At 36.9% G+C, this 17,357-nt stretch overlaps 1 protein-coding gene across 1 annotated transcript in view; it reads right to left on the bottom strand.

Annotated features, from left to right (window-relative positions):
• HIBADH (3-hydroxyisobutyrate dehydrogenase) overlaps positions 1-17,357 on the bottom strand; it is an 84,022-nt gene that overhangs the window by 7,882 nt on the left and 58,783 nt on the right. Inside the window, exons 5-6 of the mRNA XM_027450977.3 lie at positions 5,841-5,974; positions 5,394-5,470 (exon numbers count right to left, since the gene is read on the bottom strand). Of these exons, the coding sequence (XP_027306778.1) occupies positions 5,394-5,470; positions 5,841-5,974 (211 nt within the window). The remainder of the gene's footprint in view (positions 1-5,393; positions 5,471-5,840; positions 5,975-17,357) is intronic.

Here is a 17,357-nt window from a genome sequence, read left to right as displayed (position 1 = left end):
AGTTGTACTTATATCCTGCAAAATGCATTAAAATCTTCATCAAGAACCTCTTGGAATAAATGCTCTAATTGTTGTCACCCCCCCAAAACAAAACAAAAACAACCCCAAACGCATTGGGAACAGACAATGCCTGAGCTTTCAAGTACAAAGAAGTTGATTTTTTTGGTTTAAACAAATCTCTTAGCTTCTTTGCTTCCTTATTGTTGTTACATCCCGATCAGTATTTTTAGCAATCTAGCTACATGCAGAGGTCCGTAATTACAGCTGCAAGACGGAGAGCTTATTATTTCAAGATGCATATAGCCCTCCAGAAGAATGCTCTCCTCACAGTATTCCAGCTACCTCTCTGTAAAAATACACTTTAAAAGATATATATACGTTTGTTAAATACGTAAAATATTGTCTGCACAAGATCTGGCATATTTTTGCTCTAGCAAAAGAAAAAGATAGTGTCAGTTTAAATCCCTGCTTCTTCAAACTTCGTTGCTCTTAAAACACCACACAGATTCTCTTCAGGAGACCTGAGCCTATTTTTTTTTCCCCTCCTTTGCAGCAAGTGTATCATTAATAAGAGCAAGTTAGAAGTGCTTTGCATTTCATCTTTCTGAGGATTCATCCACTGGTGCATATATAACTGACAGTTAAAATTAGACATATATTAAAATCAGTTACTGAAGAAGTCCTCTGTCTTCCACTGTGCCCAAAGCTTGTAATGGTCTGAAACCAGCTAGAATATACAGTAATTGTCATTCAGTGAGAGTCTATCCTAGAAAGTCATGCTTCAGTGGAGAAGACTGAGTTTCCATTTGAAATCAACAAATTAATCCAAGACAGGTATCTGAAAGGGCAAGTTTAATAGGAAGCAGCTACTGGGCTCTCAACCATGATAAAATGTTATTGCTGTTTCCCTGTAAATTGGCTGGGAACATATGATACTCTCTGCATAAGAGCTCCATTGCTGTTCGGGAGATATACTGCTCAAGCTATCAAAATGATGACAGTCTGCCAGTCCCCATAACAACTTGCCATTGGACATGGCAAGAGCTTGTGCATGCGCATGTGAATTTACAATTACCAAAATGTTCTTCTCCCTTATAAGCAGAATAGAAGTCCATGCATTAACTGTACTTGTAATAGAGCACAAAAACAATTCCTTGCCTCGAATTAATGCTTCTTCAATAACATTCATAATGAACTGAACAGCAGAAACGAAGCAGTGGGCACACATACACACACAAAAAAAAGGTGAAAATAGGATCCATCCCTTTGAACCACTTCTCAAAACTCAAGTTTTGCTGAGCTTTAATAAAATAATGTACTGAAATTTTCAAACACTCCTCCTCCAAGAGCTCAGTCTGGAACAGAGATAAAATTTCTAATGGCATTTTGGAAAAAAAAAAAAAAAAAAAAGATACCTCCTGGTCTCATTTTGGGGTGTAACAACCAAAGTAGCTGAACTGTTGAGTTTCCCATCTTGAGGTGTTTCTGATAAATACCACATGAAGATGCAAATATTAAAGCAGAACCCTAAGACCCTTCCACCACAGCTAAAAATTATTTTGCCAGTGGCATGCTAAACAAGATACGTGCTTTCAAAAGTGTCATTAGAAACCTTCACAAGACTTGGCTGTAGCCCCATGTGGAATAGAGCAGAGCCACAGTGCTCTTGGAGGAATTCTGTTTCAAGACATTCTTTCTAAAATTTGCAGTGGAGATGTGTTCAGGGCTATATCCCTCAGGCTGCAGCACAGGCTCCTTTCTATACTGTCAACTCCCTTTTCTGTTCCTTTCTTCCATCTATAGTCCAGGGATGCTCACAGAAACCAGATCTAGAGACTGAAACTATGTATAGACTTGACATCAGAGGGTGAAGTCTTTCTACTTTATAGATCTAAAAAAAGCAAGCAGGCACAAAACTAATATGCAGTAAGATTACTTAGGAAAGAGCACTCTTTGCAGCTTTTGACACAAATCTGGGTGCTACCATAGTCCCTTCTAGTAGAGAAGGCTTTTCTCTGCTGTTAGAAGCCCACAAGTGATTTTTGAAGCAAGGCTACTGCCAAAGACCACTTACTGCTGTCCTGGTCCTTTATATCCCAACCATATTAAAAAATCTTGTACTGTCATGTGTCAGCACATGAAGCCCTTCTCTGCATCTCTAAAGGGACTGCAAGCTGCCTGACAGGCAGCAACTTCCATCTGACCCAAACTTAAACTAGGTATCAGCAATAACTCATTTCCAAGCTTTATTTTGCTAGTATTAGACATTGTTACACTGGAACTGAGAGCTTGGTAAATTACTGGCATGGAGATGATCAGCAAAAAGAAAAAATAGTCTCCGGCTGTGGACAGTATCAATTAATGTTTTAATTTCTTATTTGTGAAGTTCACATGTATTCTGTGGTCTGGCACTACAGCATTTTGCAACATGTACGTTATCCATAAAACTAATAGCAGTAAAATCTACTCAAGAGATTTTTTTGTACCGTTCAGTTGCATTATGATGCTAGAAAGAACATACAAATGAAAATGTAAATTAATTTCCAGAATGTCTGCCACACCTTCAATAACTTTTAATGGCAACATTCATAAAGCATCAGGAAAGTAATGGGAAAACAAAACAAAACCATTTCAATAGTCAAAACTCAGACTGTATTTTTTAATAGTTACAGAATCTAAACTAAAGCACTTCCAGTGAAAGTGGACATCTTCATTAGTAAATTAAGTAATTAGTAAATTAAGACATCTTCGTTAGGTAATGAAGATGATATTAAAATAAAGTAGAAAAGCAAGTAGAATATAAAAGAAATAACTACATAGCAATATTGCCCATTTTTCTGAGAGTTTATTGCAGAATTTTTGTTTACTAATGCCAGTTTTCCTTCCTCCTCACAATATTCAGTTTGCTGAAGTTCAGAAAAATTCTACAATTTCAAATATAAATAAAACAATAGCAAATGTAATTTGAACACCTGAAATGAATAAAATGAAAATTTAGGCTGCATGGTTAATGAAAACAATAGAGAAGTGGTTTATTAACAGAATTAATGCCACAGTGTTCTGAAGACTTAAGCACAGATATATATCGATTTCTGAAAGGCCCTGTGGTATGACTTTCTAGTTACATCTAGTTTAGTTAGCAATATTTTGAAAAACTAATTATCCAAAGTCCCACAAATTCAAGATTTAAATGATACAGCAGGTAAATATAATGCATGATGTGAAGGTATTTTATATTCTGTCTAAAAGTTAAGAACGTGTATAAGCTCCAGTATTTCTATTACAAGGTTTTTAGGTTTGCATAGTCTTTTACCATTATTAGGTTAGAATTGGACTTTTTTTTTTTTTTAAACAGATAAGCATCAATCTAATAAACCAAGTTCCGCTTCTATATCTCTCCGGACTGTGTAGTCAAATCATCCTCTCAGTTTTAGACTTGGAAAAACAAATCTAATTAATTCATTTAAAAGGGAAAACTTAACAATTAGAATTACAACTGTAACTTGCATGTTAGAAATTTGTAAACACCAGAAGTGGAAAGCGCTTATTCTACTTACATGCAGAAGTCATCTCCAGGATTTAATTCACAGCACATTAAAATTAATGCAAGGGTTCCAAATTGCTTCACTTAAAATTATTGCCTGTATCTTAAACTTGATACAGTTTTTGACTAACTGAGATTCTGTTCTTCATGTTATTCTGGATACAATCAGCAGGTTTCTTCTACAGTAAGTACAATTCCTTCTTGATTACCATGATAGTAAGGTAGGAAAGTTAGTATATTGTCACCTCCATGTTTCTGATTTTTGGTCAGAAATGCTGAATATAAATTCAGCCAAAAATGATAAAATGAAAAATAAGAATCCAAAAACCTTGAAGCTAAAGTAGCTTCAGACATAAATCATTCTGCATTCAGGGAGTACATGCCCAGAATATTTGTGTTCCAAACCTCTTGATTTTATTTTTAACTAAAATAATTCCTACAAACTTAAGACAAAAAATTAATGAAAAATCAGTTGTATATGCTTTATTAAGTGAAGCATGACTTAAAACAGAACCTGATGAAAGCTTTACACCATACTGGATTGCAATACTTGTATACAATGCTACTGTTTTTATTATGGGTTGATACGGACGTGCTTCAGTATCTTACAGACTCTCAATTTTAAAATGTAAATGGTACAGGATATTGATAAACCAATTAGCACTGATGCAAAGCAAATTCCTCTTTTATCTCAATTACAACATGACAACTTAATAGGTCAAGATAGTCTAACATCTGAGACAAGGGCAATTCAATAAAACAACTGCATCTTGATATGGTAATTAAGAGGAAATGTGAATCCATTACACTGCCTCGTGTATGTGTGCACATGTAGGCGTTCTTTTTTTTTTTAATTATTTATTTAAGCATTTGATGCCCTCTTGCTGTTTTTATAGTATATCAAATCCACATGAGCACACAGTCTAAAGCTCAGTTGATAACTATCTACAATATCTGTAGTTTTAGCAGGCCAATTGTAAGGATGCAACTGTGCAGATGAATAATTCATGAAGAACACTTGAAAGATACACAATTGCAAGATAATCTCTTCAAACATAACACTGCATATAAACTTACAAATGATTTAGATCTGGCTAAAAGAATTTATGAAGATTCAAATACTGTGATAGTGAACTGGTTCTTGCATGCCCTGTATTTGAAAAATCTTAAACACCAGAGCAAAATAAATAAGCTACTATTGGATAGGACAATTTTTTTTTTAATACACTGCTGTACGAGCAGCAAGTCGAATGCACTGCCTGTTAAAAAAGAAATGGTGCTTTTAGCATTGAAAAGAGCATAGTGGAACATACTCCAGCTTTTCAACAAAGTAGTAGTTTTGGCAATTATGTTAAACAACAATGACAAAGTCTGACAAAAAGGTTATGTTCTTTTGTATGCTTTAATTTGATACATGCACCGTATTGCAAATTTTACTTTGTTTTGGAACAATTTACCAAAGATAAACAAACTAACAAGAGTATCATACTCAGAATACATTGTACATAAGCTTAGAATCCAATAGTTACCTCTGTATTACCTCTGCTTGTATATATAATGTAAGACAAACATTATTGTACAGTGCGCTATAACAGAATAAACAAATTCTTATCTTCAGGTGCAGAATGGAATGATCTATACAGTCAATACAAGAGAATATTTCTGTTCTGAAGAGCCCTGCCTTAGTTAAATAATATTTTTAGCACGTTAATGACTTTTATAAGAGAATTTCTGGGCAAAGTGTATCTATGCTGTCTAATCACCATTGTCTCAGCAACAGTCAGCTGTAAAACACAAAACTGTGAACACAGAAAAAATCCCTTCAATCCAGTATAAGAATCAAACAAACCTGATTCCAAGATTCATAGCCTCAGCAGTTCCAATCATACTGATGGCCAAAAGCATGTTGTTGCAGATCTTTGCAGCCTGAAAAAAAGGTAAACAGTCTATTAGTTCTTGCGTTTTCTAACACAAACATGTTAAGTTTATGCATAGGTAAAATTAAGTAAACCTAAATTTGTTTCTTCTAAAGTTAAAATCCACGTCCTCTAAGAAGTATAATTTAACAAAGCAATGTGAAAAAACACTGGGTCAGATATTTTGGCACTAAGCTACACAACATACTAGAGAACAGTGCCAAAAGATTATTTTATAAACATGTGGTTGAAGAATAAGGAAACGCGAGAAGATAATACATGCATTTAGTTCTGGGATAAAAAAGTGGATATCATTCAAGAAAAATAAAGCACCAAAAATAAAAGACTGAGATAACTATCAAGCCCTCAGCAAGCATTACCTGTCCAGTTCCAACCTCTCCACAATACACCACATTAGAACCCATGCATGTTAGCAACTCTTTGGCAGCATTGAATTCCTGTTCCACTCCACCAACCATGAAAGTAAGGTTTCCAGCTCGAGCAGCTCCAACACCTGAATCAAGACAACATTGGATTTAATACCAATATTTTTTTTCTTCAAAAAAATCTTAACAACTTCATCTTATCAGTAAGGGTCTGATGATGCAAAATTTATGCGTTTAATACTTCCCTTATGATGAATCCCTCAGATGATGTAAAAGTAAGCCTATATCCTAAACACTTACAGGATCAGAGATCTTAATTCTCAAGCATTTGATGAAGATAAAGCCACCTTATGAAAGGCTGTATCTTCAGGAATACTGGCAGATAAACAATTCACAAGAATTACAGAAAACTGGCTCTATAATTTCATATGAAGAAACAATCAACCCTTTCTGCAACCTTGCACTCCATAAAATTAATTGTATCTGAATAACTAAATAACATTTCTGTTTTGTCAAACTACTCTGAATATGTGAATATGACTATTCACAAACAATTGCTCAAAGTTAAATCCACTTTTATCAGCTTTTCCAAACCCCAGGCTAAGTTTTATCAGTGCTTGCTGATTTTTACATAACTGAACATCTAAAAGCCACAGACATGTAAAACAAAGTGTTTGCCTTCTGAATCTCTGCAGTTTGTTATGTCTCTAATCTAAAGCAAAGTTCTACTTAATTTCAGAAATGTTTAGTTTTATATGCATAAACTTAACACATATACAACTACATAAAGAGCTACGCAAAACCAATGTAAAGATGATTGACATTAGCACACATATGAACATATTATTCCCAGTTTTATTCTAAAAAGTCTATTGTATCTTTACCATGGGTCGGGAAGAACATACCCCAAAACTGACCAACGCAACAACTTCCTCACTGTTTTTCACTTCAGCAAGAGGTATAGACAATATGAATTCTGTGTTATGCATCAAACTTTTGACTTATTAAAATGTACAGCTGCAGAGAATGGCCCATTTTCAAATAAAACATGCTCAACCAGTTACAGTGGTCCTTCAAATGATGCCCAGGTGAAATGGTTTGTTCTTCTGTATGGGATGGACCATTCTGCTTCTACAGTAATGGAAACTACTCTCCAGCTATGATTCACACTTCTTTTTCAGCAACTATCTACTATAATAACCATTAATAGCTGTTTATATAGAAATAGTTTCCAGGGTATAACTGGAAGAGCCTTCACCGAGCTAGATGTTGTGTAGTGACAAATGAAAACGCACTCCTAAAATGGGATTTCACAAGTTTTCATTTGCACCCGTTACCTCCTGCCCTGTCACTGGGTACCACTGAGAAAAGTCTGTCTCCCTCCCTCCCATCAAATACTTCTAAATGTGGATGAGATCCCCCTGAGCCTTCTCCTCTCACTGCTAACCAGTGTCAGTTCTTTCAGCCACTGCTCACAAGGAAGATGCTCCAGTCCCTTCATTTTCTTGTAGCGGGGAGTCCAGAACTGGAACATCCAGAACAACTCAGGCAGACGCAAGCTTTAACCAAATCCATCCATACATACCCAACACTCACTGCTGCTCCTAGAACAACACTTGTAATATATACAATGGTGGAGGCCTTTCTGCTCTGGTTAAGAAACACCCTATTTCTAGCCAATCCTTAACCTCACTTGAACAACTCCTCTCCAGCCAACTCATGTCGCAAAACCCAGGAACTGAAGGAATAGCAAAACCTAGACTTTGAGCTAACACAAACACGTCATTGTCATCTTGTTGGCTACCAATTTACTACATACATGACCGCAAAGATTGCTACGTTAATAAACACAATGATTTTCATTCCGTTCCTCCAGCTATTTTTATTCAAACCACATAATGGCCTTTACCACTAATCCTGTGATCTGACCTGCAGCAAATTAAGTAGACAATTTAAGTCAAAGCTTACAAACAAAATCCAGTACTATCCATCATAGGTCAATAGCCTTGTATCTAGATTACAGACTGCTAAATAGCTTCAGAGAGTCATTTATTAGAGCAAAATTAATGCTGACAATAGTTTTCAGCTGGTTAATCTTCTGACAGCTGCACTCTCTCACTTGTTCAAACGCTTACATTTCAAGTAGAAAAAATAAATTAGCTAACTAGAAAAAAAGAGCAATTTGTTGTATAATGCAGAAGGCTTGGAAAATTCTGTTTTTAAAAACAAAAACCTGTTTACTTTGTGCTAAATTTTATCATCCAGGATCCTTGCCAACTATCAGCTATTTTATCAAAATTAAACAAGCAACGCTGCAAATCTTCTACACTGGCAATTTTGGGAAGTTTTGGCAGAGAGTCTAGGCATACAAGAACTGTAACTTCAGCTAAAAATAGAAATCAAAAGTCATTAGAAAAGAATGCAAAGCTTTATTTCAAAAATCACCAATTCCACACCAACAACACAGGCCAGTAAAGTATTATCAGCTTCTAACATTAAAGAGAACAAGGGAGAAAGCAAAGCAGCTCAATGAAATCATAAAGCTAATGATTATTTTTCATCTTTTGGCTTTTGAAAGATTGTTCACTACCTAAAATAGTGCTATATATACACCGCTGCTGATTAGGGTCATAAGTCCATAAAGCCTTCAGAATCTATTTGCTCTTTCTAAAATACAGAAAGCTTCTCATTGTCAGGGAAGAGTTTTGGAGAAACTGCATTTGTGAGCAGCACACGTTTAAGATCTTCTTTCCTGCAAAGCAAGACTGCTGGAGCCCATGGCTGCAGTCCTATGCTTGGTTTCTCTAGGATGATCCCCCCAACCCATCTGTTCTTTAAAACATCCCATCACTTCTGACCAAGTTACTCATGGGGCAAGGATGAGTTCAATCCATGGGATTCCCACTTCAGTTGCCATTGATTGCAATGAATGGACCTGAGGCAGAGCAGTTCCCAAGTTCAAACCTTTAGACAAAAATGTGAATGGAGCCCTCATATGACAGCAGCAACTGGTTGCGGCTGTCCTGGGATAGTCTGGATTTGGATGACCTCAAGTTTCAGGTTCCCAGCCAGGCAGCCTAGTTCAGTAGCCACCCTACCCTTCCATATCTGGTTTTCCTTGCTTAGTACAACTCTGACAACATTTAACACCTTGAAAAAAGTCTTGCAGTTTGCAACTGATGTTTCCAGCTCCAAAAACTAAGGTCTTACCTCTAGAGCTGCATCAGTAAAAGCAGTTTGGCTAAATGCAGCTTATTACTAAGAATACAAATTGCTAGAAAAAAAGATGTTAATATAAAGATGTTATATAAAAATTATCTGCTTTCAGTTTCAGCTGTATTACATTTCTGTAAGAACAGCAGGGTGGAGATCACTTAAAAAAAAAAAAAGTGATACTGTACGGCTACTCACTGGAGCACCATTAGTTACACTGCTGAAAACACCTAGCACCCTATGCCAAAAATATTTAAATCACTGTTGTGTTGCATCTGCACATAACATTTTTTGTTGCTGACAAAGTTGAGAACAAAAAACTAGAACTAAATGCTACTCCAAACGACAGGCTAAAGATGAGGGCTATAACATCAAAAAGCTTAGACGGCAAACATCCATTTTATCATTGATCTATTCAACATCTAGTCTACTGAGCAAGGCAGAATTTCAGCAACTAGTTTATGATCTAAAAAGGATGTAAAAATAAACAAGAACAATACTGTTAGAGTTTTAATCCTCTCTTCTGTTTTACAATGTTGTACTTTCACACATAAGAACTGAAGCTTTGCTGCCTGTTATGTTTTGGGAAGTGCAAGGAAACACTGGTCCCTTATTCCAATATTTTTGCAAAAATACAACTTAAGTGACTATGGTATCTTCAAACAAGCAGTTTCTTGTCATGTTTGCTCTCCTTCAGATAGGTTGAACTTGAGAGCCTGCATCTGTGTAGCTTGTGTGTGTGCATGATTATAAGCTCTAAGCAATTCCTTTTAAGTACCTGCCAGCTTGCATGAAATACTTTGTCTTTTGCGATTCACCAAAAGTTAAACCAAGATACACAAGGAAAGATTAGCTGTAAAGGTTACTATTGTTTTGCTACGTATATAAATCCAAAACCAATTAAAAGGCACGTATAGGCAACATCGTCTACAAATCCCTACTGGAAATAAAAGCAGGATATTTAAAATGATACCATAAATTTAAAATAGCCACAAGGAAGCTAGTTATTTTTATAAAATACAAATAGGGGATCATTTTCCTCTAGTTGCTTCACAGACAAAGTCTGACATCCTCAATCTATTTCTAGGGAACAAGTAAACAGACCAGTCTCTGAAAATTAAAAAAAAACAACAACCACCACTCAAAGGGATTGGGCTTCTCCCTATTATAAAAACCAGCATCAAAGGTAGAGCTATGAAGCTATTCTACTGCTGTATAACCAAAACACAGTAAATCACTTAATTTGCTCAAAAGAACTTAAATGTTTTAACCAGTCTGCCATCAACGCAGATAAAGAAGAGGGCCGATGGGACTGGGCTGCGATGTGAGCCGTCTTTAAAATGCAATTGTTCTAATCATTTTCTACAGATGCAGCCTCACAAGGGGCTGCTGTCACAGGGACCATTTACGACTTGTTATGGTGTCTCTATTGTTTACCAGCGACATTCGCTAAAAAGGCGACAGCTGGGACAGAAAGCTGCTACTCAACGAACAATATAATCCCGTGAAAGTAATCAACAAATTTAAGGGTGTTAATTAACTTTACACTTTATCATGTTCAATTAGTTGTCCTTTCTCGAAAAGATTGCCGTGCACAATCGGTTTAGAGCGTGCCATGTTTGATTTGTAAGTGATCACTGTTTCTGTTTCAAAGTCCATGTCAGATGTCCTCTTGGGTTTTGGTGACACAGATGAATGGCTCTGCACATGTTAGGGGTGATCTGGTTTAACATAAACCAGCACAACGTAACCCCTTGTTACCGCAGCGCTGGCCTTGCCGGCACAGGAGCGCCCACGCTCACGGCCTCACGCTGTACGTGCACGAGCCCCTTCCAGCAGGGCCGCAGACAACAATCCCAACTTTGGTTTTTGCTGAAACACAAAGACACAAATAAACGGGCAATTTTTCATCATTATATCTCAAAGCAAGACTTGTCTTTTAGGGGCACGCTTGGGATCATTTCTTCCCAGCAAGATCCCGAGCTCCGCCGCATGATGCGCCGTGCACAAGCACGTTTGCACATTTTACATAATGCACGCTGCCTTTTAATGGCAGCTGAGCAAATGCCGGGTAGATGGGCTAAGTTCTAGTGGGTATCAAATTCTGCGCTGACTTTTAAATGTCTGTGCTGCATTTCTAATGGCAGACATTCTAGAAGAGAGTTAATTTAATTTATTATTAAAATTTGCCATTTTCCCTTTAGCGCACCCGTTCCTGCTTGCTAATGGGACAAGGCAAAGCTCATGATGAAGCGACAACGTACTTGGAAGTATGCCTTAATGAAAGTCATTGCTATTTCTCTCTTCTGATAAATCGAGCCTCGCATCACCATACCTCATAAACTACTGATGTTTGAACAAAAATGGAAATGGAGGTTCAGGTCAGTGCTTTGAAGATTTATACAACGAGTACGCAATATTACTCTAGAAAAAAAAAACACACTTAAGGAAGTAGAAGCACCTCTCTTACAGCACAAACCAATTATCAAACGTGCAAAATTATGGCTGTGCGAAGAAAAAAAAACTAGTTGATTTTTATTCTGCAGCAACAGGCAAATTAAATACACATTATCATAATTATTTAAGCAGTTACGTTGTACAGAAAAAGCAAACTGCAAAAAAAAATAAAAAATCCACTAAACAAAACAAAATAAAAATGCAAAGAAAGCCCAATGGAAAAGTTGTTAACTCTGAAAGCTAATAATGGAGTAGGTTAAATATTTAAGAGGAAATTATAGACTATATCAGAAATAGCTGAAACCACAAAACAAAGCAGTAGAAAACATTAGTTTTCTGCTAGGAAGAAGATCTGCAGGGAGAAGGGAAGCGGTCGATAGATCCTTAAATTGGACGCAATAGCTGTTCTTCTATCCCAAGTTGGCAGCTGCTACATTTGCAGACCTGGTTCATTATTTACCCATAATGACCATCAAGCTCCAGTCAAAGTCAGATCACAACAACTGTCAGCAGCTCTTTTAATTAGCCTTGTTTGAATTCAGATAAATATCACAATGGCCCAGCTTCTGCTGAAAAAGCAACAGAAGACTGCAGAGAGTAAGCTGCTCTGACTTCCGAACAAACAGGATTGTGAAAAAGTCTGGGGAACAAAAGTTTTTTGTTTGTTTTTCGACTGAGGAAGGAATGGTGATGTGCACATTATTAATTTTCCCTCATGAGATATTCATATCTCGACCTACAGTTCCTGTTTATGGGCAAATTTCTGCATCTCAAATGCCAACTCAAAGCATTACCCCACAATCTATACGGCAAACTTAAAGAAATGGTTTACAGGTACTAATTAAATCTCTAACCTCTGCGAAACCGTACGTTTTGAAAAACTGAATCAGAATTAAGGAATGCACATATTAACAGGATTATCCTCTCTCCTAATTTATCTCCTTCTGTTTGTTTATCCTCAGGGAACATAATCTTCTGTTGCATCAAGCCACTCTCATTCTCCCTGTGTCAGCAGCAGAATAATAATTCCCTCCTCCTCCTCCACCCCCGCCTCCCACAAGCACAGGCAAGACCGACGAGTGGATCTGACTGTGTGCATCAGCATTAATGCTCCATGCAGCTATTTTCATAACAGTGGCGTAGATTGAAAGAAAGATGCAAGAGAGGTGTGCAATATGCTACCTGTTCTGGAGAGCCCAGCGTGACAGGCAGTAATTAAACAGATTTTCCCTCCTACAATAATACGAAGGCAGAAGGTACGGACAGAGAATGCTTTAATACCCTTTCTTTAGCACTTCTGTTGGTGTTGTGGTTGAGTGTATTTTGCTAGCTGCTGTATGAAGACAAAAGCCAGCACCAAACTCTCCAGTCCTGCGTGGCAATCGGAGATGTGCTGCTGTACATGCAAGGATCCTCAGGGGCCTCAAGGAGAACGTACTTAGGGATTTACATGAATCAAGAGGATAAACGTATGTAAACAATAGGTACACTTGAGTTACAGTAGCACAGGATATCCCTTTTGGGCACACACTCAAAATTATTTAAACATCATCAGGAAGGTAGCAAAGAAGGAAGGGTAGAGAACTGATTAAACAAAAAAGGCAACGAGAAGCTCTATGCTTTTAAAGGAAGAAGAGTGCAATTCTATAGGGATTAGTACTTGAACTTGGCTGTGGACACCAGAATAAAAATCTTCAGTCTGATTTAGATGTACTATAGCAGGATGCCAAAACGCAGAAAACAATATGTCCTCTCAATAAATCATGAAAAACCAGAGTGGAAGCTATTGTTAAGATGGTTTAATATAAAGCAAATGCATCAGAAAAATTTATGAGATGATATTGAGGAGCAACTGACACCTCCAAAATGATTAGCCAAAGAAAATAAGTTGCAAAAGGCAAATGCACACAGAAGGCACTTTAACTTTTTCAACAGAAGTACAAAGTGAAAGAAAGGCCTGAAGAGATCACTCTGTTGGCAGCATTGCTTTTAGTTCTGGTCATTGTAATGGCAAAGTGAAATATCAGAGTACCAGGAAAGTCAACAAGGAAAAAGGTTAACAGCCTTGCAACAAGAAAGGAAATAAAATACGATTGATTAAATAAGTTGCTTATTTTTAATACCTCAAATACTGTATCAAATACATTTTTCATGCCAGTCATCTCTCCTATGCCCTCTCTTTAAACCCTACTCCACTATTAAAAAGCCACAGACAACTGCAAAAGCCGTTAGGTGTTCTTGCTGGAGTACCAGATTTAGCTACTCCTTTATCCATCCCTAACATTTGTATATATAGTATAAATCTCATTTGGGTCTGCAGGCTGATATAGAAATATTAAAACTTAACAACAACCACAAGTATCTACTGTCTTGGGCAGCAAAGCTAGCTGCACAGAGCTCAGCAGAATCGAAAAGTATTTCAGTTTTTATCCAAACATTAGCAGGAAGGCTGGTAGGTCAGTGCACGACTGAAGCAGTATATTCCAGGCATCCAATAAAGCACGGTTCCAAAGCAGGCTTCAGGACAGCCCAAATACAAAGCACGTGCTGCTAAGCTATCTGCTTAACCTTAGCTCAGTTCCGAGGGAGTGCAGCATAAATACGAGAGAAATATCAAATGCAAAAGAAACAAAGAAAATAACCCCTGATCTTCTTGGCCAGCACTACTGTTTGAAACTCCAGTGTTTTAGTGGAAGTCTGAAAATGAAACATGAACATGCATACAGTTTCTCAACTACGTGGGCCAATGTTATCCTTCCATGCAACAAAAATTGAGCAGGCAGGCTCCAGCACAATTCCCATGTTGGCTGGCTTATGTACCAAGTCCTAAAACCAAAACAATTTCTCAGCCACATATTGCGAAAACAAAAACATTTTCTAGCATTAGAAAGGTGACGGAGCCAAGTATTAAACATACACTGAGGACATCCCAACTCCATGCTACACAGAAGATCAGCAACCAGGAAACAGACTGTGGGGACTGCATGAGAAGAAGCTCAAAGGGATGCGCGTTTACAATGTTATCTTTAGAAAATGTAAAATCTCAGAAGAGCTATTTTATCTGCTCTAACTAAAATCAACAGACAGTATCAAAATGAACAACAACAATAACAAAGCCACCCCAGAATCGTAACGTTTGTAAAGGGCAGCAAAAGCCATGACTAGAACCCAAAGCCCAGCCTGGCATCGCAGCTTTCGATCTCATCTACCTTAACTGAGCAACACGCAATTGCTGTGCAATTTTGTGACCAACAAAAACAGACGTTTGGCCAAACTTGCTGAGCCTTGCAAATTACAAAAAGCAGTTAGCCATACACCACCGCATTTGCAGATTTTGCTAGTTGGACTTGAATGTCTGTACCTAGAAGGCATGAAATCCTCACGTATTCTAACGTAAGCCCACAGCAAAATGCAGGTATGTTGACACTTCATTGTGGAATAAATATGCAATAGTTGTAACCCTGTATTGTAAGAGAAAACCAATTTTCTCAGAAAGGAAATATAAACAGGATGTTTTAATATTATTTTTACATATTTCTCCAGTATCAATACAACTGTAACAAGATATTAACCCCCTTTTACATAAACCAAAATATTTAAATGATTTAATCCTTTATGCTTTTCTTTACCATGTCACCCTCAGACAGACTCCCAAAAGTAACAAAGCACGGCAACATTTTTTCTTCTGAATAAAGAAAGCATTAAGCACATTGCTAAAAAAAAATAAAAAATCGAATCAGATGGAGGTATGCATTGAAACTGCATTGCTCAACAGGTATGGGTTCAAGTGCTCTGCTCAATAAAAGGTTCCCTTTGGAGAAAGGCAGCTGCAGAAGCCTAAAATCATACAGACAAATTTGATGCATTCATTGGTCCTTTCCTGTGGCATTATAAAATAAAAGCATTGTAAACACAGAAACAAAAAATAAACCAAAAAGCATTCAAATGGGTGTGGAACTGCATAACATACTGATCCCTAAGCATTTCTGGTTTATCTCGCAGTTGAGGATGTAGCAATGCCAACGCCGAGCAGTAGGAGCACATTTACATTTACAACATTTAAAATACATCCACTGTATAACAGCAGCAACCTAATGAAATTCTAAACTGAAATAGGCAACAACATATAGTCAGAAGGAAGTGTCCGACAAGTTATTTAAAAAGAATCCGGTATTTTCTGCTGGAGACTTGCCCAGCTGCGAGTTTTAATTTTGCCTATTTAGGGTACAGCCTGTGACGGGACAACTGACACAGTTTCACCAACTGCAATGGGAAAGAAATGCCTAAAAAAATAGTAGGACCAAGGACTGCAAGGAACATTTCTGAACAAACTTTGGAACTTTGTACCTTAAATTGTTATGAGCAGTATAAGGACCAATAATTTTTTCATTCAGGTGAACGACTGCCACAGTGCATTGCTTTCGATGCGGCTCTCCTTTCTGCAACCACTTTGTCGTTGAATCTTGCTGCAGGATACAGTATAAGAGTCCAGATATTCTGTCTTGCATTTTCTTCTAAAAATATGTGCTGATTTTTAAGCAAGCCTAAGTTTATATCCATAAAGTAGCTAAACATTTCCTGCTGCATTTTCAGCATGTTCATGGTTAATTCGAGAAGCCTTTATTCGGAGCTAAAAAAGCAAAGTAGAATATGCAAGCTGACAAGGACTGCAAGAAAAGCAGACCAATTTGGAAGGATGCAGACCTTCCATTTAAGGCATCCTTCATTATACGGCCGTTCTCATATCTATTTCCTGCTTAGGAACCCTCCACACATCATTCTATTATTACTCCTTTGCAAAACAAAAAATATATCTCTTCCGTAGGACTGGATTTAGCATTTCCCTCCAGCCCAAAACGTAACGTCCTATTCAGTGTTCTCAAATGTATTTGATGCCTCGTACCCAGTGAGTTCAAAACATGCAATTTAAAATCATTTTACATCACGCTAATTCTAAGTTTAATATGGAAATATCTTTAAAAAGAGATAATCTTTTTCTTGCTGCTTTTATTGTTTCCGGAAGGGCAAATATGCAATCATATGGTTTAAATTTACAAATCTTTACATGCTCTAAATGCTGCACTTAAATAAAACAAAATATTTTCACATTTAATGGTACTGAGTGACAGCTTAAAGAAATCCACTATAAAATTATTCTTGTACTTCTTTTTTCCCAACTAACTATAACTATTCCAGCACTACAACTTAAGCAATTTTGCACAAAACAAATTAACCTTTTTTCTTTAATGTAAAGGTATCTGAAGTCAATGCATGCCCTAGTCTTCCATAAGGAAAAGGAAAGAAAAAGACTGCATTTTGCCTATGAAAAGAATCAAGAGGGTAACAAAGTTAATTATTCCTCATAATCAGTAATTATGATTAGATAAGAGAGTCTTTGGTAATGAACTGCTCTAATGATGGAGGACCTCCATCCTAAGAAATATAATAGTACATTAACATAACTGTGTATGCAAAGTACATAGAACCACCGCCACAGTTAACTTGTCATTGAATGATTAAATAGGAATTCATAATTAGAAAAATCCACAGTGTAATTTATTGGCCTTCCTGACAGTTCTGGTTCATTAGAAGTTGATTACCAAACAGTGACCTCTAGTGGCCCACGGGTTTTTCATGCTATCGTGTTTCTCTGAACTGCTACTAGCTGCGATTTAACCTAAAAAAAAATTAAAATAAAATAAAAAATGAAATTTGAGGAATTTAAAATGTTTCCCTCGATCAGTCCTTTTTCACTTCTCTTAAAGTCTATAGTGTGCTAATTGTTTCAGAAAAAGGTTTCCCTTTCTGTGACCAGTTATAAATGTGTAAATTTATATAAGA

This window comes from Anas platyrhynchos, chromosome 2 (assembly GCF_047663525.1).
Source record: "Anas platyrhynchos isolate ZD024472 breed Pekin duck chromosome 2, IASCAAS_PekinDuck_T2T, whole genome shotgun sequence".
Lineage (NCBI taxonomy): Eukaryota > Metazoa > Chordata > Aves > Anseriformes > Anatidae > Anas > Anas platyrhynchos.
The sequence above is the reverse complement of the archived record's forward strand: the minus strand, read 5'-3'. Positions and strand labels throughout refer to the sequence as shown.